Source organism: Drosophila yakuba, chromosome X (genome assembly GCF_016746365.2).
Source record: "Drosophila yakuba strain Tai18E2 chromosome X, Prin_Dyak_Tai18E2_2.1, whole genome shotgun sequence".
NCBI classification, from domain to species: Eukaryota; Metazoa; Arthropoda; class Insecta; order Diptera; family Drosophilidae; genus Drosophila; species Drosophila yakuba.
This window is the reverse complement of record NC_052526.2, coordinates 2012733-2038778: the sequence shown is the minus strand read 5'-3', so window position 1 is coordinate 2038778 and position 26046 is coordinate 2012733. Positions and strand designations below refer to the sequence as shown.

At 45.5% G+C, this 26046-nt stretch overlaps 7 protein-coding genes and 1 long non-coding RNA gene across 10 annotated transcripts; 4 read left to right on the top strand and 4 right to left on the bottom strand.

Annotated features, from left to right (window-relative positions):
* Positions 1-120: 120 nt before the first annotated feature.
* On the top strand, positions 121-4777 carry LOC6523987 (regucalcin). 3 transcript variants are annotated; one of them, XM_015189927.2, is made up of 3 exons: positions 121-248; positions 3716-4434; positions 4496-4777. In XM_015189927.2, the coding sequence occupies exons 2-3, from the start codon at positions 3716-3718 to the stop codon at positions 4686-4688; spliced, it is 912 nt and encodes a 303-aa protein (XP_015045413.1). In that variant the 5' UTR covers positions 121-248; the 3' UTR covers positions 4689-4777. The 3 variants fall into 3 exon arrangements, with proteins under 3 accessions (XP_015045413.1, XP_015045414.2, XP_002099859.1); XM_015189928.2 differs by lacking the exon at positions 121-248 and adding an exon at positions 2015-2158; XM_002099823.3 differs by lacking the exon at positions 121-248 and adding an exon at positions 3093-3215.
* Positions 2280-3716, bottom strand: LOC120320966. Its single transcript, XR_005560492.1, has 3 exons — positions 3351-3716; positions 3023-3251; positions 2280-2967 (listed from the first exon to the last, which is right to left on the bottom strand). It is a non-coding gene; the product is annotated as an uncharacterized LOC120320966 (long non-coding RNA).
* A 241-nt stretch (positions 4778-5018) lies between the features above and the next one.
* On the bottom strand, positions 5019-5634 carry LOC6523986 (chromatin accessibility complex 16kD protein). The gene has a single exon (XM_002099822.4). It carries the CDS (start codon positions 5567-5569, stop codon positions 5174-5176), a length of 396 nt encoding a protein of 131 aa, XP_002099858.1. The 5' UTR covers positions 5570-5634; the 3' UTR covers positions 5019-5173.
* Positions 5635-6037: 403 nt separating this feature from the next.
* On the top strand, positions 6038-8134 carry LOC6523985 (LSM12 homolog A). The gene is made up of 5 exons (XM_002099821.4): positions 6038-6709; positions 6995-7125; positions 7190-7306; positions 7371-7502; positions 7974-8134. The coding sequence occupies exons 1-5, from the start codon at positions 6565-6567 to the stop codon at positions 8100-8102; spliced, it is 654 nt and encodes a 217-aa protein (XP_002099857.1). The 5' UTR covers positions 6038-6564; the 3' UTR covers positions 8103-8134.
* Positions 8135-8279: 145 nt separating this feature from the next.
* Positions 8280-10150, top strand: LOC6523984 (pleiotropic regulator 1). The gene is made up of 2 exons (XM_002099820.4): positions 8280-8675; positions 8735-10150. Exons 1-2 carry the CDS (start codon positions 8563-8565, stop codon positions 10062-10064), a joined length of 1443 nt encoding a protein of 480 aa, XP_002099856.1. The 5' UTR covers positions 8280-8562; the 3' UTR covers positions 10065-10150.
* Positions 10146-16592, bottom strand: LOC6523983 (ubiquitin carboxyl-terminal hydrolase 7). Its single transcript, XM_002099819.4, has 4 exons — positions 15899-16592; positions 14043-15509; positions 12526-13923; positions 10146-12450 (listed from the first exon to the last, which is right to left on the bottom strand). Exons 2-4 carry the CDS (start codon positions 15306-15308, stop codon positions 11701-11703), a joined length of 3414 nt encoding a protein of 1137 aa, XP_002099855.1. The 5' UTR covers positions 15309-15509; positions 15899-16592; the 3' UTR covers positions 10146-11700.
* A 282-nt stretch (positions 16593-16874) lies between these two features.
* On the bottom strand, positions 16875-18898 carry LOC6523982 (probable cytochrome P450 311a1). Its single transcript, XM_002099818.4, has 4 exons — positions 18515-18898; positions 18074-18451; positions 17657-18006; positions 16875-17591 (listed from the first exon to the last, which is right to left on the bottom strand). The coding sequence occupies exons 1-4, from the start codon at positions 18663-18665 to the stop codon at positions 17019-17021; spliced, it is 1452 nt and encodes a 483-aa protein (XP_002099854.1). The 5' UTR covers positions 18666-18898; the 3' UTR covers positions 16875-17018.
* A 124-nt stretch (positions 18899-19022) lies between these two features.
* LOC6523981 (probable cytochrome P450 318a1) lies at positions 19023-22477 on the top strand. The gene is made up of 7 exons (XM_002099817.4): positions 19023-20020; positions 20079-20270; positions 20326-20526; positions 20969-21038; positions 21096-21414; positions 21471-21987; positions 22099-22477. Exons 1-7 carry the CDS (start codon positions 19855-19857, stop codon positions 22281-22283), a joined length of 1650 nt encoding a protein of 549 aa, XP_002099853.1. The 5' UTR covers positions 19023-19854; the 3' UTR covers positions 22284-22477.
* The last annotated feature ends 3569 nt before the right edge of the window (positions 22478-26046 follow it).

Genomic DNA, 26046 nt, shown 5'->3' with positions numbered 1-26046 from the left:
AATTTGTTCGCCGAACTTTGCGCGTTTTAATTTAAATTGTTAAAATCTTGTTATCGAATTCCAGAGAATGCGCGTTGCCAGATGGTTGGCAGCTCCAAACAGTGAATTAGGTGGCAGCCCTGAAAGGCGCCAGCTGACCCCATAGAGCGTTTTTGTATCTTTTATCTTTTCTTTTTACACTTTTGTTTAGTAATTATTTTGGTTAATTTAACTGCATTTAATTGCGCCTTGCTAATTGCTAATCTTTTGTAAGTAACCACAGGTTGCAAGGTGATGCACAGACGCTGCAAATCTGTCTAATTTGCACAATTATTATAACCTTGACATAGAAACGGTGCCCCCCCCCCGTCATAACATCATTGATGAAAACAAAAACAAAAAACCGGTCCATCAAGTGTTTTTTTTGCTTTTTCCTTTTACATTGTCAATCTTTTTTGAATGTAACGGTATTTCGGCAACAATTATGTAGGTAAATAAATATATCATAAATCGTAATGATTGCACTGTAAAGTTTAACAGGTTTAACCTAACCAAAACCGCTCCAAAGTCGCTCCAAAACATATTTGGGTTGGGTGCGGTTTTAACGCGACTTTGTCGCGATTTGGTTTGATTTCGGTTTTGGTGCGGTTTTCGCGCGACTTGTGTGCGTTTTTTGATTAGAAATTGAAAGTGAAAATAAATAACAGGAAACAAATAAATACAAATTATCTATACTAGCTAAATAAAACTACATAAATAAAGTTTGGAGAAAATCCCTATTCGAACCAATATTTTTACAAATAGCAAGCAAAAGCAGTAATTAGTTTTTAACAGATGTTTTTAAATTTCAAACAAAAGTAATATTCAAGTGCAAAGCGTTTGGATTTCTGTGTTTACTCCATTGTTACGATTTATTTAGATTTATGGCGTTGACCTTAGCGAATTTAGTTGGTAAAAGGTTGCGCTTTCCTTATCAATAATGGCCATAAATCTTACAGCAATTAATTAAATAGCAATTCGAATTCAAAGTACCGATGAAAATAGAAAATACCAGTCAGGGGCCAAACTTGTGTGCCAACCGTCTGCCGATAAGCGCTCCATCTTGGACCTCAAGATTCGCATTTCTATTTGGATTTGGATTTGGATTTAGATTCCGTCCAGTCATGATTCCCAAACCCAAACCCAAGAACCCAATCCCATAGACTGGGTGCAAAGGGCAGCGAAAGATGCGCCATAAATAACCAGTGGAGGTCATGTGGGCAGCTGATACCATGGAGCACCAGATCCCGAACCATGTACTATATACCATATACATATGTGTACTATAGATCCATCCTTTGGCACAGTGCCTCGTATGCGATTTATCACCAAGCGCTGCAACTTATCACTCATCCAGCGGAAGCATAGAAATGCGCTCAAGAAATGAAATAAATTAAGTTCAAGTCTTAAGTGCAAAAATTTAAGCTTAAAATGACTTTTATCGCCGCTCGCCCACTCCTGTGCATTATGATTGTAGAAATTGCCATTATATTTTAACCCTACAACTTTTATATCTATATCTACTCAAATGGATTTATTGTTTGAGCAATACTTAGTTGAAAAATTAGTTTAAGTTTTCACTTAAAAAAGCATTTATTGAAGAACTGCTAGATGCATTTTGTTTTGAAATAGGTAAGAACTGAGATACTTTTATGCATATTACTTTTTCACTAAAATACTAAAATACTTAGATACTTTTATGCATTTAGGTAGTTTAATTATTCTGACAAGCATTTTCGTTAGGGTTTTCGAATGTGATGCTGCACTTTCGCCATCTGTTTTGCAATATATTTTAGCAATTCGCCATCGGGTTAATTTTCCCAATGCCCATTGCCTGTTGCCGGCTTCTGTTGCTCTGTTATCAGGCCGGGCTATCCAGTCCTCCAATTGTTCGCTTATCAGTGGGTGGAGAAGGAGGAGGAGGTGAAGGTGACGGAGCAGGAGAAACTAGAGGGTGAGGAGGTTGTGGCGAGATTGTGTGTCACGCCCGTGCCGGCTGGGGTATAAAAGATTTGGGGCGGATCGGATGGAATTCAGTTTGAACGCGCTACTCAACGCAGCGGTGTCCAAGGATTCTCGATTCCTGATTCTCAATTCTCTATTCCCCATCTCTCTCCTCGAGCAAAAGACTTTCTCCAAGGTAGGTGCTCCCCTGGCAGTGGCCCCTATTTTTTTTTAAGTGTGTTAAAGTGATGCAAAAAGAAGGTTCTCGGTGTTCTCTTTGCTTACATTGTATATTCCTACGAGGAAGTCGAATAACATTAAAATTAAATGAAAATTTATTTAATTCATTTCACACAAATGAGTCCTTTGGAATTTGGCAAAATTCCTTTGGTAAATGTGCCATAAAAAGTTGTAAAAACTAAAGTCGAAGAAAGTTTTGTAATAAGCAACTTCAACACGGATGAAGAACGATTATGTAGTACTTAATTTCTTTGATATGCTACACATCTGATAAAGACTTGTGAGTTTCACATTTTCGGGTGCATTTGCCCCACTGTGCCGAGCCATTTACATGTGTCCCGATAACAGAAGTCCCTGCCACTGAGCATCTCTTTAAGGTCTCCACTTCAATTCAGACCAATTCAATAACAGCGGCCGAATGACAACAAAAGTCAATTAAAAATCTAAAGCTAAATGCCAGGCGCCATCAAACTTAAAAGTTAATCGCGCGCCACTCTGTTGTTGTTGTTGTTGTTGTTGTTGAGTGAGTGAGTAAGTGAAGGGCATGACGTCACAAGAGCGCAGCTGCAACGCACAGTGGAGCAACTGGGCAATACAACTGGCAAAAAATTGCAGATTTACATATACAAAAAATATGTGCAAATTGTATATTTCAATTGCAGCACTTAATAAATTACCTAAACTTTTAAAACCTGAAATATGGCAAATATAACGAGCTGAAAAATGCAAAGAGAGAAAATAAAAACTCCACTGTGCAACGTCGGCCTGTGGAAAAATTGAACTTAAAAACATGGAAATGGAAGTAAATAAATAATCTTACATTGTGTTCCGCTTGCGATGATGACGATAATGACGATGATGACGCCGCTTCTCAGCCAGTAAAATGAAGCCCCTGGTCTGAAGGTAATAAAAGCATCTCGGGGCGACGGGTTTGGGCTCAGTTTGGATCCGGAGACCCAGAGAGCAAGATGCTACTGATTCCAGTGGTCACAGTGTGCCTTTTCGGCCTAACGGTACTGCATCTATTTTTTAGATAGTCCTACTTCTATCTAAAAAATCGGGAAAATAAGTTTAAGTTTTTGGGATTCAATAGAAAATGTCACGTTTCAGTTTCGTTTGAAATTTGTTTCAACAGTTATTTCTATTACCTTACGTTACTCGAATAGAAATTATCCTGTTTTTTCGTTATTATCATGATATTAATTGTTAAAATCGTTTTTGGAGAGTAATTTCATGATTTTATCGTACAGGCAAATTTTAATTGTTGCTTCTGGCTAATTGTTTAATCCAATTTAAGTGTGCTGACTTAGCGATCCTATCCTCCAGTCGAAAATTAAGTCGAATTCGAATGCGAATGGATAATCGTGTAATATCATACATATAATAACCATAAAGTGCTAAAATGCATTCCAAATTCCATTTGTGTTATGTAAATCCATATAATCCATAAGTAAATCCATATAATCAATTTGGTTCACTAATCGAGATTCAATGCTCCCAATTTCGCCAACAGATGTCGTACAAGATTGAACCACTGCCCGATTCCTACGCCGGCCTGGGCGAGGGTCCCCACTGGGATGTGGCCAGGCAGAGCCTGTACTATGTGGACCTGGAGGCCGGCAGCCTGCTCCGCTACGATTATGGCCAGAACAAGGTCTACAAGACGAAGATCGAGGGCGAAACTTTGGCCGGATTCGTGCTGCCGGTGGAGGGACGTCCGCAGGAGTTCGCCGTCGGCTGTGGACGCCGCGTGGTGATCGTCAACTGGGATGGTGTCTCGACCAGCGCCAAGGTGGTGCGCACACTGTTCGAGGTGCAGCCGCTGATGGAGAAGAATCGGCTGAACGACGCCAAGGTGGATCCACGTGGTCGCTTCTTTGGCGGCACCATGCGCTACATTGGCGATGAGTTCGAGTTCCGTCATGGTGAGCTGTACCGCTGGGAGGCCGGTGGCCAGGTGTCGGTGATCAAGGGCGATGTGGGCATCTCCAATGGGCTGGCGTGGGACGAGAAGGCCAAGAAGTTCTACTACATCGACACCACCGACTATGAGGTGAAGTCCTACGACTACGATTTTGAAACCGGCGTGGCCAGCAATCCCCAGGTCGTATTCAATCTGCGCAAGAACAGTCCCAAGGATCATCTGCTGCCCGATGGCCTGACCATCGATACCGAGGGCAATCTGTATGTGGCCACCTTCAATGGCGCCACCATCTACAAGATTAATCCCAAGTAAGTTCTCTATTCGAGATTCCAATCGCATACGAGATTTAAATGTCAAACTCTATTGCAGCACTGGCAAGATCCTGCTGGAGATCAAGTTCCCCACCAAACAGATCACCTCCGCCGCCTTCGGTGGCCCCAACTTGGACATCCTGTACGTGACCACCGCCGCCAAGTTCGATCAGCCTGCTCCAGCTGGCACCACCTACAAGGTGACCGGACTGAATGCCACTGGCTATCCCGGCGTCAACCTGAAGGTCTAGGAACTGCAATCTCTATCCTTAGCCCCAGTATAATGTACCAATCGAATCCCAGTGCAATTATATGTATGTTATGCTCTTTAACGTTTTAACTCGCGCCTTTCATTGTTTCGTATGCAAGGAGAAATTCTTTTAATACGAGTTAAAGGATTATGTTCATTATGGACTTGCCCGCCGATCTTGCTCAATGGGATATCAATGGGATACAAATAGGTTAATTAAGCGCTCTACTTCAATGTGGTGAACAGGCGTATCGGAGTTTCAACAGCAATCTTATCAGACGCAGACAATCGGTAACCATCCGCGGATCTTATGGTCATTTGAAGGACGCAGTGCTCTTATGCTTCTTTATTAATCAGGGTTTCTATAAAAAAATCGTTCACTTATCGTCTAGTCTAACATTGAAGATAATTGGGTGGCGTTAAAATCAGTCGGTGTTGGTGGAACATCCAGTCCATTTCCATGCGGAAATACATCTGCATAGCCGGCTATTCATCCGACTCAGATCCGGATTCGGACTCATCGTCGTCGTCGCTGCCGGCGGAGCGGTTTAGCCGTAGCATCTCCTTGAACTCGTGCACCCGGATCTTCTCCGGCACGATCTGCAGCAGAAACTCGAGATTCTTGCTCTTGTTGACCAGCTGGGAGAGATGCTCGTACTTGAGCGTTTCGCCCGGTTGCTGGCGGAATGCCTCCGTGTATGCCGCTCCCGCCAAATGGCGAACGAATAGCTCCGTGCACTTGGTCATCAGGAAGAGCACCTCGTTGGTGATCAGGCCCGTGTCCATGGAGCTCTTCATGATCGTGCGCACACGGCTGAGGGGCAGAAAGGTCTCTGCGCTCGGTGGACGCTCCACGGGCGGCTGGGTCTTCGGTTCCATCATTATATTTAATTCCTTTTGATTTTTGGATTTCCGCTTGGCTATTAGAGCTGGGCTTATAACTATCGATAGCGTCGATAGAGTCGATAGATCGGGTAGCGCCATGCCAATCTGCTATCGATAGTCAGGGCAAATATTTAATTACATTTTTGAAAATATTTATATTTTTAACTTGAAAAAAAGGCATTAACTAATATTATTAAAAAAAATAAAGCGATATGCGATGAATAGATTTGGAGCTTTATAATTCCTAAAAATACATAGAATGGCCGAAGCATTTGAGCAAACTTAGGCATACTTTCCAATACGCAATCAACTTTGGTTTACCATTACATTTTCATATCATATATATAATTTATAAATAATAAATAAATAAATTATTAATTGCGGTTGAAATATTTCCAGCAGCGTTGCCATACTTCACGAATCGATGTCTATCGAACCTATGGCTGCGCGGCATGTGCAACACTGCGTTTTCTGCTGCCCCCTTTTGGCTGTTGTTTCGTGTGTTGACCAATAAATTTTTCGCATATTTTTCCAACTTTTCAATTACCGAACCGCAATTGCCGCCAAATTAGATTGTCGATAGCTAGCCGAGCGAATAACCAATAAGTTTTTGCCCAAGTCACCCGAGGATCAGGAGCAACGGAAGCAGGAGCAGGATCTCGACCAGATCGCCAGGAAGCGACATTTCCATTGGAGCGGTTCAAGTGAAAGCGAGAAAGCTACACAGCAAGAGAGAGCGAGATAGACATACGGAGCGAGTGCGAGCGAGCGAGAGAGCTAGTGAAATCCTTTCCAGAAAGGAATCCCAAGAATCAAGAAGTCCATCCAGCTGCTCCCGCAAAATCATCAATTTCGTTTGAGCAACGTTGTTTAAGCAAGCGGCTTGAAAACAATCAGTATCCCATATTAGATCTAAATCCAGATCCATATCCATATCCACATAGCTTGTGGGTGCACTTTTCCAGTTGGCCAATCTCAACCAGCAATTAAAAATGGCCGCTGCCGCTGCGAGCGCAGTGAATGCAGTGAACGACTGCTTTAGCATTGGATCCACAGTCGTCTGCACGACCTGTTTCAACGAGGAGGTGGAGGGCGAGGTGCTGGCCTTCGATCATAACACAAAGATGCTTATCCTGAGTATCCTTTTGCAACATCAGTCACAAACAAGAACACAGATAGACCAACACACACACTTGCCCGCCAGGTGAAAGTGAACACTTTCACCGGCTTTACATAACATACAGGGATCTTTTGGATTGTCCAGCCTTGACTCAAATTCACACTCATCTTAACTGATTGCATTTTTTTTATCACTTATCTCTTATCAATCGCTGTTATTTACTGCTTGACAATTTGGTTCTCCGTACATCGTATATCTTTGCCCCTCTTTTTTGCTCTTCTTTTCCCTTTTCAACCATTTAGAATGCCGATCCAAGTCTACGGAGGAGCTGAGTGATATCTACGCGATGAACCTCTCGCTCTGCAGCAATGTGCAGGTGGTCAAGGAATGCAACGGCAACTTTGATGATCCGCAAAAGCTGAATCTGGAACAGGTAAGCATACTAGCTCTTCCTGAAATACTACGTAATCCTTACCCATTTATAACTTCTCAAACAGGTCAAAATGCGCCTGCGGAAAACAGTAGAGCGAAGACAGGACTACTTGAAGTCCAAGAATGCTGATGTCAGTCCAGAGGCACAGGAGCTGTATAGAGCGATAGCCAAACAATACGGGGTAATGACCTCTCGCTCTCTATGATTAGAGTCAACCATTTACCATTATAATTCATGTTTTGTAGTACAATGAAGTCTCCTGGCAAGGACTAAACATACAAATCCTAAATGAAGTCACCATCTCGCCGCCGTACCGAGTGGACAACGTGGTGTCCAGCTCGAACAACGAAACTTCATGCAACTACATCAAGCGCATCGTAAGCACATGACCAACCGCATCACTTTCAAACAAACTGTCATAATTCCATAACATGTTAGTAAAATCTTAAAAGCAGAGGACATAATCAGAATCACTTTACAGACTAGCAAAGCACCTTTATTTAAACCAAACTCAATGGGTTAAACAACAATTCAATGTTGGTAAAATAGCCAGCAGTTTAATTGATGTTCAGAACATTCTAGACTCGGTACTGTTTATAAATTAATTGCATGTAAAGCGAAGCCCAAATATTCCAAATCCATCTTTATTAGGTTTAGGTTTTGATTAGAATAGGGAATTAGAAACAGTGATAAGCAGTGGCTACTACTTCTTTTCTATCATTCTTATATTGTGTACAATTGCGTAAAGTTGCGGTCAAGGAAATATGTTTGTTTTATGACAGATGTATGAAAGGTCGGCGGTGTTTTGCGTATATAAGTGAATCAGCAATCTGTTTTCCAATATTCAGATCAAACAGTTCTTCAACACGAGGCCATCGCCCGTTCCAGAAAGCGGCGCTACGGCCAGCACCTCGTCACCATCGGTGTCTCCCACGTCCTCATCTCTTGCATCTGGATCGCCGGTTCCCGCAAACTAATAATAAAAAGAAAAAACAAAACAAAAAAAACAGAAATGTGCTTCACAAAAGGATAAACCGTTTGTATTTTAATTTATCAGTGGGCAGATAAAATACTTTTTTTTCTCGGGTTTCCAAAAAACTTAAACAACTATCGGTTTTTGGATGGATTTGAACTCTGAACTCATGCTTTCTCATTTTTGGCTCAAAGCTGTAAAAAGAAATATATAGAAATAATTTGCATTTTTGCATATTTGTTAATATAAAAAACCTTTTTTTTTTAATTTAAATTCGAATAAAATTTGGCTTGAAAATAGGTGGTCATGTAGCATAAACATTTGGCTATAAAACGGCTTTGGCTGACAGCACTGTCCGATAACCGATAGTCCGACTGTTGTGAATGGCTTGTGGTCAGCTGCAAAAGCCGCGCCGCATTTTCAATATATTTTAGCGAATAAACAATAAATAACAGCCAATTGCCATGGAAGACGTGCAAAAGCACAGCGTGCACACGCTGATATTTCGCTCCCTAAAGCGCACCCACGATCTGTTCGTTTCCAACCAGGGAAATCTGCCGGAAATTGATGACAGTTTGTGAGTATACTGGAGTTCCTAACTTTCGCAGTGCTAATTTGTGTTGTTAACCCAAACAGAGAGAAGTTGCGACGTTCCATCAAGGCCAAGGATAGCTACGGCCTTGTCCTGGACAGGGCGGTGAAGATCGGCGAGGCCAGAAAGGCATCCGGAGCCCAGACGCCGGGCGACACGTCACTGGCCATCACCGATGGCAGTGCGGCGGATTCGGGCAGCGGCGCCGGCAGTCTGGTTAAGTACAACGCCGGCGGCAGGCCAGCGGAGAAGACAGCGCCCCTGGTGACCGGCACGCACACATCGTTGGTGCGCGCCTCCCTGGCGAACAGCAATGGGGATAAGAGCGCCAATGGCACCACCGCCAGCAATTTGCAGTTGATACCCAAGAAGGCGCCCAGCATACCCAAACCCAAGTGGCACGCACCCTGGAAGCTGTCGCGCGTCATCTCCGGCCATTTGGGCTGGGTGCGCTGCATCGCCGTGGAGCCGGGCAACGAGTGGTTCGCCACCGGCGCTGGTGATCGTGTAATCAAGATCTGGGACCTGGCCAGCGGCAAACTGAAGCTATCGCTCACCGGTCATGTGAGCACTGTGCGCGGTGTGGCCGTCAGCTCGAAGCATCCGTATCTGTTTAGCTGCGGCGAGGATCGGCAGGTCAAGTGCTGGGATCTGGAGTATAACAAGGTCATACGACACTACCATGGCCACTTATCGGCTGTTTACTCCCTGGCCCTGCATCCCACCATCGATGTGCTGGCCACCTCCGGCCGTGACTCCACTGCCCGCATCTGGGACATGAGGACCAAGGCGAATGTGCACACACTGACGGGACACACGAACACAGTGGCTAGTGTGGTGGCCCAGGCGACGAATCCGCAGATCATCACAGGCTCCCACGACTCCACGGTGCGTCTGTGGGATTTGGCCGCCGGCAAGAGCGTCTGCACGCTGACCAATCACAAGAAGTCCGTGCGCAGCATTGTGCTGCATCCATCGCTGTACATGTTCGCCTCCGCTTCGCCGGACAACATCAAGCAGTGGCGCTGTCCCGAGGGCAACTTCGTGCAGAACATCTCCGGCCACACGGCCATCGTCAACTGCATGGCGGCGAACAATGATGGCGTACTCGTTTCGGGCGGCGACAACGGCACCATGTTCTTCTGGGACTGGCGCACCGGCTACAATTTCCAGCGCTTCCAAGCGCCCGTTCAGCCGGGCTCCATGGACAGCGAGGCGGGCATATTCGCCATGTGCTTTGACCAGTCGGGCACCAGGTTAATCACCGCCGAGGCGGACAAAACGATCAAGGTGTACAAGGAGGATGACGAGGCCAGCGAGGAGTCGCATCCGGTTAACTGGCGGCCGGAGCTACTGAAACGCCGCAAATTCTAGAGTCCTAGTTTGTAAGCTACCATCATAGACTATGATTTTCCAAACAACTTAATTAAAAACTACAATTAAAACCGCGCTCAGTTGAATTCTTGGTATTTTATTGGGGTTTTGTTGGTTTTTCGTTTCTTTTTTGTTTTGTAACATAAATAAATTGAATTATTGGCTGCATAAATAATAATAGCATAGCAGTAGATTATTAAAATATTATTTGTTGTTGGCTCTTCTCATTTGATAGGGCTTTTTTTTTTTAATTCGAATCGGATCCGGATTGCAGATCTCGAATCTTTCGCTATAGTTAACAAAGAAAAATCACTAAACTGTGTATTATAGTAATTTATTAATTAATATTATGTTGTCTAGTCCTTTGCATACATTTTTATCATTTCATGTTTAAAAATCACAAATAATTGTTTGAAACAAATCTTATATTTTCATCTCCCACACACGTTGTCTCTCTCTTTCGACTTGCCGACCGAATGAATATATCTTATCATATCCACCGCCTCCATTTTCATCGTCCTCGTTCTCGTCCTCGTCTCGTTTGGTGCAACTTGATGACTCTTTTTCTTTTGTTTTGTTTATCGTTTGTTTCGTTTAAAGTTATACTTGTTACATAGTTGCCTTTAATTGTTTACAGCTCATCCTCTCTCGCGTATTTATATATATATATATTTATATCTGTTTCTCTTGTTGGTTGCTTTTATTTAGTTTAGGTTCTTCCTATGCCTTCTATTAGTTTAAGGTTTTTCCTTTTCTTCTCTTCTCTTTCCTTTCCCTCATCTCTTCTTTCCTCCTTCGCCTCCTCTCTTTGTTACATATGTGTGTTTGCTTTTGTTTGTTTGTTTCCTCTATTTGTTTGTTTATACTTTTTAATGGGCAACTTGCAACGAACGCTTATTTACAATTAGACAAAAGTAACCGATTCGATCCGTTTCAAGTTCACTTCTGCCTACGATTAAACAATTATCGATTAAGAATATTATAGCATAGAAAGTACACCCACGCACACACATGCACACACACACGCGCAAACACACGTTAATGCCTAAGCCTGAATTGAAGTTACTTTAGTCCAAGCAATAAGTCAGTAGAATTGTGGAGACTGGACTCGATGCGAAAGCTGATACTCTGGTCAGGAATTGTTCGGTGGAAACGGAAATGGTAACGAGAGTAACAGGCAGGAAGAAGGCGAACGGAGGGAGCAAGTGTGCGTGGAGAGGCCAGTGGCCAGTGGCTCTGCTATCGTTGCCATCAGCGGCGATCGGGACTAATAAATAACTAAACATTACTTAGCTGTTAGATTACAAACAATATATATGTATAAAAATAAAAGGGGTAAGTTCCGCGCGTGTGTTTGTTTGTTTGTGTGTGTGCATGTGCATGTGTGTGTGTGTGTGTTTATGGTGTGGTGTGTATGAATTGGTTCCAAGAAACAGGCTCATTGTTTTGAATTTTGAAGAACAATAGACATTATTAGCCAAGCAACAAGTGCAGCCATCCCTTGCCCGCTATCCATCACACATCCAACTTGAATCCGTTAATCCCGCTGCGCAACGCAGCGTCCGCCTACTTCATCCAGTTTACAGCTTAAAAGCCAGCTTTGTTCCGTTTGTGTCGCCGCTCCGAACAAAACGCCCTAGTTGTAGATCTTGATGGCCTTCTCGGAAAAGTTAAGCGAGCTGCGCTTGCGCGACTTGTTGATGTGATCCAAACCAAAGAAGGGCAACTGTCCGCTGGTCCACGAGCGATACACCTCCAGGTCGACGGGCGTATTGTCGTTCACATCCGAATTGTGGCCCATGGAGATCACGGAGAATTTGTAGTTTTCCCACTCCTTGTCCGGCACATTCAGACGCCGCTGGATGCGCTGCTTTAGCGCACCATACGGCTCGCCGTGGCGTGCCTTGGCTAGGAAGGGTACGCCGAACGAGTTGTACAGCTCCTTGCTGAAGTGGCCCACTGGGATGAGGAACTCGTTCTCCGCCAGCTGCATCTCCTCCGCCGGCACCTCCTCGATGCGATAAGCCTTTTGACCGCCCTGTGTGGTCGTGATTGACTCGTTGGTCTTTAGCAGCGTATCCAGCGGTATATCATCCTTGCATATCGCCACGATTTTATGATGGCTAACCTTCATCAGGCGCAACTTGCGACGACTGTTCTCCGCAAATGTAATCTTCTTGGCCGCCTCCTCCAGCAGTCCCTTTACCGTATCGTTCTTGTTGGGGTACAGCACCAGTTCCTTCTCGTCCTTGAGGTCGCTGCTCACCCAGACGCATTTAAACTGCTTCTTGTTGTCCAGCTCATGGATGCTGAGCGACAGGCGCTGGTAGAAAATACGCTTGGGCGTGCTCAGTTTGGTGTAGGACACCAGATCTTTGATGGTTCCCTGCAAGAAATGAAAACGTTATGCTTAGTAATGTGAACAAGCACAACTCAAAGCCAATTACAAGTCTATAGCTACCTTAAATGTGTAGGGCACTGCATTGCCCGCCGTTTCCTTGTAGTTGTTGATGCACATAAAAAACTGCAGCTTCTGTGGATCGGTATTCAAGCGCTCGGCCACCGCATTGGTGAGTTGATCGTAGTTGTAGCGACCGGACAGCTTCAGCGTAAAGTCCGGCTCATTGGGGTTACATTTGTCGCTGAAGATGATCTCGACGCGATGGACGATATCATGGAAGTAGTCCTGCACCGTGGGCAGGTCGAGTTTGGCGTCGACGTTTTCACGTTCGAAGATTAGGATGTGGCCTTGCAGGTGGTCCTGCGGTATGAACAGCACACTCTCAATGGGCTCGTTCAGATTGACCAGCTTCTTGTCGGCGGACTCATCGAAGATGGTCAGCTCGGTGTCCGCATCGAAGCCCAGTTTCCGATTAACCTCCGGCACCAGATCGATAAGGCGGCGGGTGTGCGGCTGCTGGGTACATCCAATGTAGTTCAGGCGCTTGTTACGCGCATCATAGTACTTGAGGAACAGCAGGACTTCGGTCTTGGGATTAAAGGACGGCAGGGGACCAGAAACATCCGGCCAGGCTAGCTCCAGCCAGATGACCCACGGTTTCTGTGAGGTCGGTATCTGCTCGATGGCGCGTGACGCCTCCGCCACGAAATCAAAATGCAAAAACTTTTGGGGCTGGGCGGTGCACATGTTCCACATTCGCATGCGTTCGCGCGACACTCCGAAACCCTTGACAAACATGTCCACCAGCTCGTCGACAGTCTGATTTTGCTTGATGCGGAAGATGCGCGGATGAGCTTTCTCCAGATCGAAGAGGCGACCCTTGTGCTGGTCGTCGAAGTACTCCTCGAGGTTCACGTGCACGGACACATAAAGGTTGGCCTCGCTGCGCTCCTTGCGTCGCGCCATTTCGATGCGCTTCTCCAGATCGAGGCGCTCCACCAGGTCGCTTGAGATCTCGTTCTCTGGTATGTCGCCAAGGACGCGCTCCAACTCCGATTGGCGGATGTAGACCAGCATATAGGCATTGCTGCACTTCGCATGGAACGAGATCTCGTCGTCCATACCGCCGTAGTTCTGTTCGATCGCCTCCTGCTTGCGGCAACTGGAGACCACATCGTCGTCGAACTTAAACCAACGTCCGTCAGCCTTTGGATTAATGAAGACCACATAGTGCCCGCCATGGTTATCGCCAGAGTGCACCAGGACGGCGTGCAGAACGTAGTCCGCCGAGGTCTTCTCGCTCTCGGCTAGGTAGCGATCCAGATTGATCTGTTCGTAGAACTCAAAGCGATCGTTGTACTTAATCGAGCTGTCCGTGACGGGATCGTACTGGAAGCGCATCAGGTGCAGATGCAAAACGGGTGGGAATGAAGTGAAGATTACGCCCTTGCTGGCTTCCTAAATCCAGAAGATAATATATCAATTAATATTACGTATACATCATTTGTAAGTTCAGTAGAGAACTATTCAAGTTAAATCTTGATGATTTCATAAATCCCAACGGAATCACGACTCACCTGCAAGCCATGCACACCAGCATCGTATTTGTTGTCACCCTCCAGCGTCTCGGGAGCTACGTAATCCTGGAAGGACTCGTAGATGTTCTTCTTATCCTTGATGTTCAGCTGGATGTCGTAGAACGTCTCGTAGCGTGTGCTGTTGTAGTCAACGTTCTTGCATTTAATGTACGAAGACATTTTGCCCTCGAACAGACCCGGTATGGTGCCCTCCAGTGTTGTGCCCTTCATCTTTGACTCGAGCTTGTCGAGCAGCACGCGAAGGAACTCCTGGACATCGTGCTGCATGAACGAATCGAGCGTCTCCCAGCCAAAGGACTTGGTTAGCTTCTTGGTGCCCACGGGGCGGTCACCAAACTGCAGTTCATGAAACACACGCTGCAGCGATAGTCCAACTGATTTGGTGCTATCGTCAGCCTCTGTGGGTATGCGATACACAGACAGTCTTAGAGAATTGGTGAAGTACAATGTCTGCAGCAGCGAGTTCATATAGCAGGTTGCGCCCTGATTTTTGAGGCCCACATAGCCTGTGTGCTTCTTCGAGTCCCACAAAACGCCATGCGGTGCATCCGCAATTACGTGCACCTCCAGGGTGATGCTGTTGTTGTGCACATAGCTCTTGTCGGAATCCTGCAGCTCCGGCCAGGTGATGAAGTTCGAGTAGCCATAGTCGTTCTCCTTGGAGTAGAACAAATGCTTAATGCGAGCACGGCTGAATGGCTGTGCATCCGGCTTGTGGCTCTTCAAACGCAGCTCAGCAATGGCATTGCATGACCAGGTGGGCGAATCATTCTCACCATTGCATTGCAGGAAGAAGCCCAGCGCACGATCATTGGGTATGACCATAATTCTCCATGGCAACATGCGGACATACACTGGCGGCGACAGTCTCTGCGATTTCAATTGAACTACATTCTCGACGGTAAAGGAGAATGTGGTCTCCGAGCGGAACTGATCCTCCTTGGACTCATCGTCAATGCCCATGGCCTCGGCGTCGCCGAACGAAGTGGAGCTGCTATCCGCCAATAGTTGCTGTGGCGGCACATTGCCGTTCTCGCTGGGCAACTGGGTTACAGCGCCAACGGCGTGCAATTGTGGCTGGATAAGATTTTTGAATTTGGGCAATTGAGGCGGCGAATTCTGCTGCTGTTGCGGAGTCTGTTGTTGTTGTTGCTGCTGCTGCTGGAGGTCACTGGTGAGGATCTCGACCTCTTGGGTGTCCTGGGTGTCCATTGCTTCAATAGACTGATCTGTTTCAATTTCCATTTTAGTCGGCACTTGAATGGTGCTGAATTGGGGCGGCTCCTCCGCGAAGGATCGGTACTGATGGTATGGATTTCTCTGTAGGATCGGGACTCACTGGATGTGCTTTTTTACTTGGACAACTGCTGCCGCTATGCGGCGTTTCCGCTTTTTTAGCTTTTCTGCTTTTTTCTGCCTTCAAATTTGCTCACTGAATATCAAGTACTGTAATAAACAAATGTCAAATTACAAATATGTACGCACGTAATAGGAAAAACATACGCATGCTATAAGCTCCACACATGTATAAATATTGTACAATGACTGGATGAAAAGTGGTACATACGTATTTACACTCGTATGCATGTACCACCATAGATATGTACATAAATACACATGTATGTATATTTTGTTTTATGCAATTTGTTGCGGCCAGCGGCTGAGGAAGAAGAAGCAACGCCAGCAGCAGAAGCAGAATCAGCTTTAAATGCGTCGCCGCTTCAGCGTCTTCTTCTTCTTATGCCCCGCACACGCACAAGCATGCACTTATTTTGCGTACATACATCCACCGATGTACATAGGTACATACATATGCGTGTATGTATGGAGCTTACCTTGCTTGTTCGCTGCTCGTTGTCAATAAATATAAATAAATATATATATATTTGCGGGCCGCTCGCTTTCCGATTTTTCCGTATTCGAATACAAAAAACAAAAAAAAAAATAATAAAACGAGAAGAGTGGGTGGCGCTGGGCGGAGGATATTTTTGTGGGCGGGCGGCAAGGTTGATCTCACGCACGCACGCTGGATATTCGGAATATTAGCAATCGAATCGGCGATGTAACAGAGCGTAGCGTTGCGAACCGAAACTTTGGCAAAATTTAAAGATTCTTTGCGTACTTTTCGCCGTATGCGTGTGCTTGCTTGCTTTCTTTCCAACAATACAATAATTTACAAATACACTTCAATTTATGGCATTTGTATGGGTGTGTGCGTTTTTCCGTATGCCTTTACGCTGTCGGTCTCTCTGAGTGTGTGTGTGTGTGGTGTATGTTTGTTTTAGTGTGTGTGCTGCACGTCGCTGTTCACCTCCGTCGCTACGGTTCTTTTCTTTTTTTTGGGCTCGAGCAGCGGAGAGCACGTTATGTCGAACAGACAAAAGCTGTCTTAAATGTTGAATTGTTGAATATAAAAACAAACAGCTCCAAAGTATATCACACGGCACTGCATCGCATCGTTAAGGTATCAATTAATATTTTCGCACACACACATACACATGCAGCGCGCAGCTCGTGCAGCTGTCAAAAACGAAACGATAACGGCAGCACATGTTATCAGTGCCAGCAACGCTGCGTGCTGCTCATCTGACTATCGATAGTAACCAGGGCGAAAGGAAGATGTAGCCAGATGTAACTAGATTCTAGCTATTACTTTGACATACTCTTTAATATACTACTCTTTAATATACTTTTTTTTATAAATTGATTAAAAAAACCTATACATAATGCATAGTATATACATACACAAAAAAAAACATTTTATTTATATTATAGATTTATTTTGTTCCCCAAACGATTTGCGCTTTGATATATTTTAGCTATTTTCGAAGCTAGTTTTTAAAAAACTGCATTTAATTCTTAAAAATTTGCATATAATCTCATATATATAACATATATATATATTTTGGCATGCTTTTCTACAGTGAATTTCATTTGCTTATTTAACTAGAATTTCTATCGTTTCGAAAATGACACATATATGCCCTGCTGCGCTTTCAGTACCATCTGGGCCTGCAGCTTGAGAGGAGCTTGCTCCTGGTCCAGTTTCAGATCGAATGCCATGACGAGGCGGGCGGTGAGCAGCTTCATCAGGAGCAGGGAATACCGCCGGCCGATGCAGACGTGTGGTCCGCCGGAGAAGGGTATATAGCTGAAGGCGGGTGGTGCGAAAGCGCCATCCTCCTGCAACCATCGCTCCGGCTTGAAGGCATACGGATCCGGATAGTACTCCTTGTCGTGTGCCAATCCGTACATATTTATCCACAGCGTGACGCCGGCGCAGTAGGTTCGTCCTCCAATCTCGGTGGATCGCGTCGTCTGGCGTCCAGTGGTGGGCACAATGGTATAGAGACGCAGCACCTCCTTGATCAGCGCCTCCAGATAGGGCAGCCCATTGAGGGCGTCCAGGTCGGTGGATTCATCCAACGCCACATCCTGCAGCTCCTTGCGTAGACGGCATTGCGCTTCGGGATACTTGGCCAGCGCATAGAGCACGAACGACATGGAGGCCGTTGTGGTATCCACTCCCTGAAAAGGTATTTATAATAATACATATATGTTAGGGCAAAGATCATAGTTTAAGGAGAACCTACCGCAAACACAAAGGTGTTGATCTCATCGCGAATTTGCTTGCGACTCATGGATCGATCCTCGAATCTGGCCAAGAGCAGCGTGTCCAGGAGATTGTGGGATCTACCCGCGGTCTCCTCCTTAGCCAGCAGCTCCTGGGCCCGGTTTTCGATCACCGACTCCATCAGCGTGTGGATCACCTGGAGCTGCTCGTTGAGATCGCGCCAGAGTTGGGTGCGTTGAAAGATCCAGTCGGAGGAGAGGAGCGGATTGATCATGCGCTTGAAGAGGAGCTTACTGCTCAGATGGAATGCCTTGATGATGGGCGAGTGCTCCACGGACTGGGTGTCCAATTGGGCGCCCATGGAGGTGTCTAAAATCGATCAGGATCGATCAGTTACAACTTACTTATATCAAATGATCTACGTTTTCCAGCTCACCCACAATGGCGTCTAGGAGGCAGGCGAATAGCGGATCAGTGACCTCCAGGAACTCGCCACCGGTGGCCGCCAGTCGCCTGACCAAGCGCTCTACATGCCCACCAATCGCCGGAGCAAAGCTACGCAGCACCTGGGGCTGAAAGGCGGGCGTGAGGAGGCGACGCTGCCGTGTCCAATGGCCACCATGGCTGATTAGCAGACCGTTGCCGATGAGCGGCTCCAGCTGGAGAAAGGTGTCCGCCTTGCGGAGCGTGGGATCATGGAGCGCCTGTCGCGTCTCCTCTGCCGTATGAAGGAACACCCAGAGCTGGGGACCCAACCACAGGCGATAGGTGGCACCGAAGCGATCGCGCAGCTCTGTGAAAACGAGAAAGATGACTGGATGAAAGATGGTTGCTGGATGGCTACTACCGTGGGATGGCCCACTGCATCGTCACCCACATTCCGGCCTCAGTTTGCCCACCATCTGAGCATTGCCCAGGAGTGGAAACGCCCACGGACCCGGCAGACTGGTGCCCAGTCGCAGCAGTGTCCACTTTCGCAACAGAATCCAGATGCCCAGGGTGATCAGTAGCAGTGGCCACAGCGCCATGTCGCCCACTAAATGTAGGTGGGGTAGTGTGTTCTCCTCGAGCGTTTCAATCGCACTGAACTGTTAGCTAAATGAAACCTGATGATTGGCAGCTAATCTGCACTGGGCTACACTAACCCTAATTAATAGTAGTTACTTTCATTTGCATTTAAACTTAATACAATTTATGCATACTTAGTTACTTGCATTTGCATTTTTAACTATCAATAATACAATTTTATACTAACTTAATGGGCTTACTTTTAGAGATATTGAAAAACGAAAAAATATAGTCAAAGGTAGCATATAACTTAAAAATGTTTTAAATGATTTTCTTATAAGTTTAATTCATAAGTAATGTGGCTTTGTAGGGTTAAGAACTCGCTCCACTAACAGATCAACGAACTGTTAACAGTTAACAGCGGCCCAGATTAGATTATCGGATTTCATTCAGACGGTTGTACATACATATATTTAAACATATGTATATATAACTATGCACTTGTTTTATTGTGCCGCATTTGCTGGCTTTTTCCGTCGATCAAAGGGGATATCTAATCTGCGCCTGGGGAGATTGACAAAAGTGCACTGCTGCATCTTGAACTTTGACCTGGCCAATTTAGATAGATTTCTCTTTTATCGATTTGAAAAAACAAGCAATGTATTAGTGATCCAATTGAAGTGGATTATAAACTTATGCTGCTATTAAGAGTGAAATATTTTATATTATTATAGCTTATGGTGCAGAAATAGGTATTTAAATCAGCCTAAGAGTATGCAACAGCATATTTACTGCATACTTTTGGCCACCTTTGCGTGTTCTCCGCTCTTTAGCCAAATCTTATTTGATTACTATCATTGCTGTTGACCCAAAATCCTGCCCACTGTCCGCCGGGCAATTAAGAAAGCCATTTCAGTCATGAGCCAGCGGGTGTTGCCAATTATATTGTGTGTAGCACATTTTGGCAGTTGTCAACCGTTGGCCCAACCGAACGGTTCGCCCAGCCTCGTTTAAGCCACCTCCATTGTAGCCACCGAATCACCAAGCCACTAAAGCCACTGAAACCACTGAGCCACTGAAACCACTGGAGCCACTGAAACCACGTAGATTGCAAAGTGTGCTGCCTACAAAGCACCGCATTAGGCCGTAAAAAGCGTACTACCGCTGGCTGTGGTGTTGGTGTTGGTGATAGTGGTAGTGACACTAGCGATGCACCTGAACGTGGCCCTGTGGGCGTGCGGCGCCCTTTTGGCGGTGCTCCTCACCTGGCAGCAACGCAAGTGCTGGCGGCTCATCTGGCAGCTGAACGGATGGCGCGGCGTTGTCCAGCAGCCAGTTCTCTGGTTCCTCCTCTGCATCAATCTGCATCCAAACAGTTGAGTCTTACAGTTATAGTATTGTATTGTATCTAATTGTTAGTAAACATTTTGCAGGCATTCTGGAGAAGGTATCCCAGTATCGGGTGTACTTCCAGCGCCCGTTGGCCGTACTCGTGGGCACCCGAGTCCTGCTCTACATCGATGATCCCGCCGGCATGGAATGCGTCCTCAATGCGCCCGAGTGCCTGGACAAGACCTTTCTGCAGGATGGCTTCTTCGTGCGTCGCGGTTTGCTGCATGCCAGAGGTAAATATCTAAAGGATTTTTAAAGATAAATTACAATTATTATTCGTTATTAAAGGGCAAAAATGGAAGTTGCGTAGAAAGCAGCTGAATCCCGCCTTCAGTCACAACATTGTGGCCAGTTTCTTCGATGTCTTCAACTCGGTGGGCAACCAGATAATCGAACAGTTCCTATCGCAGCCCCATCTTCACGGACAGGCAGTCAAGTTTACGGATGCCGAGGATTTGCTCAGTCGAGCCGTGCTGGAGGTATCCTGTTGTGAGTATAAGCCATTAATACATACTGATTACTAAGATATATGGCTTAATGTGAAAGTAACTTGGAGATTTCGTTGCGGAATTCACAAACAAATAAATAAATAACTAATTGCATTGACTTCCCTTTGAGTTGCGACACGTGCCCACCGTTTCCATGCGCCTCACGTAGCCGGAATCCCGTCGTCCCCATCGTTCCAAAATTCAATATCAAATATCCAATGTGAATGTGCCTATATACCAAGTATATAGTCGCCGCACGAAAAGTCATCAAAATATTTACATGCAATTATGAGTGTTTGTTTGATTGAGTCGAGCAATAAGTGTTTGCACTCACAGTTATTGAAAACCAAGCCATTTATGAGGTTACCTTTAAGTATAGTATAAAACTTAATATATGGGAATTTTCATAAATTAGTATATATAATCGATTTACTCTCTTGCAGTGACTATTATGGGCACTCCAACCAATTTCACGCAATTGGATGACGCGCACATTGCCCACAGTTACAAGCGGTGAGTGCAGATTCCATCTAACCTTACATTACCTAACTCCACACCAATCGCAACCAGACTTTTGGAGATCTCAGCCGTGCGAGTGGTGAAGCCATGGCTCCAGATACGCCTTTTGCACCGCCTCCTGGCCCCGGAACTGTACGAGGAGTCCAGGAAGTGCGAGAAATTGCTGGAGGATTTCGTTGGCGGCATCGTGAGGACGAAGCATCGCAACTGGCGGCTAAGGGACGCCGTTGGTGGTGAAAAGTCTGGTGAGGATTCGTCGTCTTGCGGCTGGCAGAGGCGCATCTTCATCGAGCAGATCTTTCAACTGGCCGCCAATGGCGAGATGACGCTCGAGGAGATCATGGACGAAGCTCAGTCCATGGTACTGGTGGTATGTGTCACAAATGCGTTTTCATATTCCTTTATGTAAGTTTGGATAATTTGCAGTCCTTCGAGACGGTGTCCAATAGCATAATGCTGGCCCTCCTCTGCTTGGCCACCAACAAGGGCGTCTGCCAGCGTCGCTTGCTGGCGGAGATTAGAGCCCTGGTGGCACCGGATGGCACCGATCAGGTGGCGGTCAGCTTGGAGCAGCTGCAGCAGCTGCGTTATCTGGACGCCTTTGTCAGCGAATCGCTGCGCCTCCTGGCCACCGTACCGATGAATCTGCGCCACGTCAGTCGCGACTTTCCACTGGCGGGCCGGCAGCGGGAGACGATTGTGCCCCAAAACAGCATCGTGGTGCTGGACACCTTCAACATGCAACGCGACGAGCGCTGGTGGGGCGCCACCGCCAAGCAGTTCGATCCGCAGCGGTTTCTCGACCAGCAGCAGGAGCCCAGTAATCCTGGTTCGGGTTCGGGATCGGGATCAAGATCGGGATCGGGGGAACCGAGGAGGCAGCGCGATCGGCGGCACTCCTACAGCTTCCTGCCCTTCTCCAATGGACTGCGGTCGTGTATCGGTGAGTTGAAAGCAGTACACGACTAAAAGATACCCTTTTGCATTAACTTTGAAGCCCTACTTAGCAACATGAAACTATATAGTTTTGGTATCCATTCCATATATTTTCCAGGTCGCCGCTATGGACTTTTCATCATGAAGGTGTTCCTGGTGAAGTTGGTCTCAAACTTTGATTTTCAGAGCGATTTCCAGCTGGAAAAGCTGCAGTTTGTCGAAAACATATCGCTAAAGTTTAAAAACGCCGACGACATCTTGCTGTCCATCCAGCCACATAACCAGTCCAAGGAGTCCACTTAGGAGCATTGGTTTCCTCTTTTCCAAATAATATACGTAATTATACTTCTTTTTTTTTACTTCATGTATGTAGTTACAATACTTCTTTCTTTTTTACTTCATGTATGTAGTTACAATGTTAGTTACAATGTCATGTACAAGTTAAGATTTAATGTATCTTACGCAGTCTCAATAAATACACTTATTTTTTTACGCAATCTCAATAAATACCCTTATTTGTATAGCAAAATGAAATATCCTACTAACATTTTCCCAACAATTTGAAATTTTGCGAAAAGCTTTTGAAAATTGTTTACTAGAAAGCTTATTTTTGTTTTGCAACCATTGAAACTTGAGCAACAGATGGCGCCAGCTGGAGAATGAATATCTATATTTGAATATCTATGTATATTTCAATACCTATATTTGAATATCTATATTTGAATAATATATTCAATATATTCAATACAATATACCAATATAAACATTTTCAAATTACTCAAATGCCAAAAGGTAGATTTTTTTAAACATTAAGTCCACCAGCAAGCCAAACAGGACAATGAAAAAAAAATAATTTCTTTGCAACAAAAGATCAAAGGCGCCCTGTGACTCTGTGACTTGAAGTGGAAAATGGGTGTGAAACTGAAACTGCAACTGAAACTGAAACTGGGATGCACTGCATCTGTCATGGGATGCGACAAATGTCGGGCGATTGCCGAGCACACGCGACTGCTAATGTGGCAGGACATGGCGAAGGGACTTGCTACTTGCAGCGTGGAGGACACCGCCGTATGATAATATGCCACAACTGTCAGCAATATTTCCACTCCGCTCCACTCCGCTCCACTCCGTCGCCGAGTTTCCCGCCAGATTTGCCCGTCACCTTTTGGCATGCAGTATAGTACCTATGTAACTTCAGTGCCTTTAGTAACTTCAGTGCCGGGCACATTCACACATCATTGTCAGGAGTCCTCGAGTCCTGGAGTCCTTTTGACTTGTCTGAAGAGTGGAGTCCAAAGGGCGTCCAAAATGCTGGCATCGCCTCAGCAGCTAAACGACAACAGCAGCAACAGCAGCAGCAACATCAACAGCAGTCAGCCAAGTGGCATCATTATAACTTGGTCTACACTGCGCGAAATCCGACATGGAGCTCACCCATCCCAGTGGGAGTCGAAGGAGGCATCTTGTTATTTCCCAAATCATTCAGACAAGTGCTTTCACGACTTTTGTGGTAGAAGTCTATGCGTTAGTATATCAGTTTCTATGCACCCTACGGTTTTAACAGGTATTACCAACCATAAAAGCCATAACTAAATTCGCTTGAAAAGTTAAAATCTGCTATGAAGATTAGTCAAAAGTAAAGGGTATGTGCCAGTTGAGTTCGCCTGCTCTTTTGAGCTGCAAGATTTTTGCCTTGTGAGAGGAATTTACCTTTTCGCCAGGCAAATGACGCCGTCAACGAAGTCATTAGGTGAAGAGGTGGTGGGGGCGTGAGCGGTAGGCGGTGGGTGGTGGGATGGCCATGTCCTTGTAGTTGCTTTTGCTGCTATCGCTGCTGGCATTAACTTGACACTTTCCCCATTGCCGTGAGTGGAATGCATTCGGTGTGTGTCCGTGTCCCTTGTCCTTTGTGTTCCTCGTGTCCGTCGTCCTTGCGCCATCAAGGATGTGTGCGAAAATTTATAACTGGGAAAAGGCACTTGAAACACATTCGCATGGAAATTTCCACCACACACACACATATTTACTTTGATTGATGTGCCGGCGCACGAAATCGCCACGGATAAAATATGGCTGCTCCACTCTAAAACGGAGTCTTAATTATTTGCCAAAGCATCCGGAAATGACCGTAATTCCAACTGTCTGCAGTGGTCAAGCTAGAAGAAGAGTTATGTCCAAAGCCCAATGGGGTTTTCCGCATCCTGCGATTAGTCCAACGACGTGAATTCAATGCTTCACTTTGGGTGAGTAAGTTATTTGTATTCTTGAGCTGGCAAACAGTCGACTTTCTGCATAAAAGTTTAAATTAGATAGATGTTGTTTTTGTTAAGCAATTATTCATTATGTTTGGATCGAAAAAGGTTTTATGATCAGTGTTTTTTTTTTTTTTTTGGCCTATTGCAAGGACTTGCCGGTCCACTCGAAACAGGATTCCTAAAATGCAAATCGTGCTGAATTGCATTTTTCAGCAAAATGCTTGGGGAACCAAAACGGCGAGTTGCAGCCACTGGACTTTTGCTCTGTGCGAGGCGTTGATAAATGTGCCGAGTAGCGAAGCAGCAGGAGGACATGATGGTGCTGGTGTGGAAATGGTGGCCAGAGGACCATGGCCAGTGTCACTGCCACTGATGCCGTTAAGTGCGACAGAAATCCACTGAGCCGCATAAAAACGAAAGCGTGAAAATGCCAGCGGCCTGCTAATAGACGAGTCAGCCGTTCCAGTTGCACCACCAAAAACCCACCGATGCCATGAGAGCATCCACCAGGACGATGGGAGCCACCAGTAGCCACCAGGAGCCAGCAGGAGTCACTAGGACACATGCACATCGGTTGGAGGCTGCATTCCAGTGTGGCCGGCATTTTTGGATCATTTTTCTTAGTTTTTGTTGGTCCTTTGGTTTCTTCGGTGGCAACGTTGTTGACAATTTGTCGACGTGTCAAAAGAGTCAACGTGAATGTGACAAGTGACGCTGACGAGACAGGCGCCTACCCATCTCCACCAGCCATCTGGTCGAGATCCTGCTCCTGTCGCCCTGTCGTCCTGTCGTCCTGTCCCTGTTCCGGCTCCTTTTTCGGCACCCCATTTGTTGGCCTACTCCATCGCAGAGGCCTTTACACATTGCCACCGAGACTTGCTGCAAACGCGTATGCCATGGTTTCAGAAAATGTTTTCCAATTAACAAACAAAAAGTGAAATTTGTGATGATACAACTTTGGTGTTAATTTGGTGTTGTATTATACAAATTTGTTGGACTAAAGTTATGTAAAATTATGAAACAATTATATTATAATTATATTTTTATATTATTATTATATTATATTATATATAATAATATATTTTGTATAACAACTTTCTACAACACCTATCATTTCAAGCGTGTAAAATGTTAAGTGAAACCTTTTTTTTCCACATCAGTTTTTTGGCCAGATGATGTGTCATTCGCGATGGATTCCTGCGACGGCATCGAAAATTAATTTTTTTGCCAGATTCGAGGGCCAGGGAGGATAGCAACTGCAACTCTCGACATTTGGTCATAAACGGCATAATTGATATATATACGACTGCATATGCGAGCGTGTGCGGATAAAGCTCATCAAGTGCTAACAGCGGTCCACTGTCCACCGTCCATCGTCCACTGGCCCCTTGTCACTAATTACATGCATGTCAATTTTTCGCTCATCGTTGCATCGCCGCTCTGGGATTGGGATTGGGATCGGGATTGTTGGGCACCCACGCAGCTTCGGCAGCTGAAAAACCAAACATATTTGGACAGTTTGTGGGCGGATGGCGGCTGTGGCGACCATTTGGCGCCCAAGCCATCTGCATCTGTCCATCGGACGCAGTGCAATGCAACGCAACACCCTTAACGATGTGCAACGCGGCGTATGCGCAATATTTTACAATATTTTATACCCTTTTTTCTTCTGAGTTAACGAGGAAAAATTCGATCTGCTTGCCAATCTCTCTTGCTGTTTTTTTACATAGCAAAAAAAAATATAAACAAAATGTGACGTCTGCACCGTGTCGTATGCGCAATACTTTAACCTGTTGCTTAAATTACCCATC

What these genes read in the sequence shown, in the direction of transcription:
- LOC6523987 (XM_015189928.2), top strand. Translation starts at nt 2,045, where the DNA reads ATGGAATTCAGTTTGAACGCGCTACTCAACGCAGCGGTGTCCAAGGAT. An exon ending in AGCAAAAGACTTTCTCCAAG is followed by an intron (nt 2,159 to 3,715) that starts GTAGGTGCTCCC and finishes TTTCGCCAACAG; the next exon opens with ATGTCGTACAAGATTGAACC. An exon ending in ATCTACAAGATTAATCCCAA is followed by an intron (nt 4,435 to 4,495) that starts GTAAGTTCTCTA and finishes ACTCTATTGCAG; the next exon opens with CACTGGCAAGATCCTGCTGG.
- LOC6523986 (XM_002099822.4), bottom strand. Translation starts at nt 5,569, where the DNA reads ATGATGGAACCGAAGACCCAGCCGCCCGTGGAGCGTCCACCGAGCGCA.
- LOC6523985 (XM_002099821.4), top strand. Translation starts at nt 6,565, where the DNA reads ATGGCCGCTGCCGCTGCGAGCGCAGTGAATGCAGTGAACGACTGCTTT. An exon ending in AAAAGCTGAATCTGGAACAG is followed by an intron (nt 7,126 to 7,189) that starts GTAAGCATACTA and finishes CTTCTCAAACAG; the next exon opens with GTCAAAATGCGCCTGCGGAA. An exon ending in CGATAGCCAAACAATACGGG is followed by an intron (nt 7,307 to 7,370) that starts GTAATGACCTCT and finishes CATGTTTTGTAG; the next exon opens with TACAATGAAGTCTCCTGGCA.
- LOC6523984 (XM_002099820.4), top strand. Translation starts at nt 8,563, where the DNA reads ATGGAAGACGTGCAAAAGCACAGCGTGCACACGCTGATATTTCGCTCC. An exon ending in CCGGAAATTGATGACAGTTT is followed by an intron (nt 8,676 to 8,734) that starts GTGAGTATACTG and finishes TAACCCAAACAG; the next exon opens with AGAGAAGTTGCGACGTTCCA.
- LOC6523983 (XM_002099819.4), bottom strand. Translation starts at nt 15,308, where the DNA reads ATGGAAATTGAAACAGATCAGTCTATTGAAGCAATGGACACCCAGGAC. An exon ending in CTGGTGTGCATGGCTTGCAG is followed by an intron (nt 13,924 to 14,042) that starts GTGAGTCGTGAT and finishes TTCTGGATTTAG; the next exon opens with GAAGCCAGCAAGGGCGTAAT. An exon ending in CAGTGCCCTACACATTTAAG is followed by an intron (nt 12,451 to 12,525) that starts GTAGCTATAGAC and finishes CATTTCTTGCAG; the next exon opens with GGAACCATCAAAGATCTGGT.
- LOC6523982 (XM_002099818.4), bottom strand. Translation starts at nt 18,665, where the DNA reads ATGGCGCTGTGGCCACTGCTACTGATCACCCTGGGCATCTGGATTCTG. An exon ending in CCTCCTAGACGCCATTGTGG is followed by an intron (nt 18,007 to 18,073) that starts GTGAGCTGGAAA and finishes GATCGATTTTAG; the next exon opens with ACACCTCCATGGGCGCCCAA. An exon ending in TCAACACCTTTGTGTTTGCG is followed by an intron (nt 17,592 to 17,656) that starts GTAGGTTCTCCT and finishes ATACCTTTTCAG; the next exon opens with GGAGTGGATACCACAACGGC.
- LOC6523981 (XM_002099817.4), top strand. Translation starts at nt 19,855, where the DNA reads ATGCACCTGAACGTGGCCCTGTGGGCGTGCGGCGCCCTTTTGGCGGTG. An exon ending in CGGTTTGCTGCATGCCAGAG is followed by an intron (nt 20,271 to 20,325) that starts GTAAATATCTAA and finishes TCGTTATTAAAG; the next exon opens with GGCAAAAATGGAAGTTGCGT. An exon ending in CTCAGTCCATGGTACTGGTG is followed by an intron (nt 21,415 to 21,470) that starts GTATGTGTCACA and finishes GATAATTTGCAG; the next exon opens with TCCTTCGAGACGGTGTCCAA.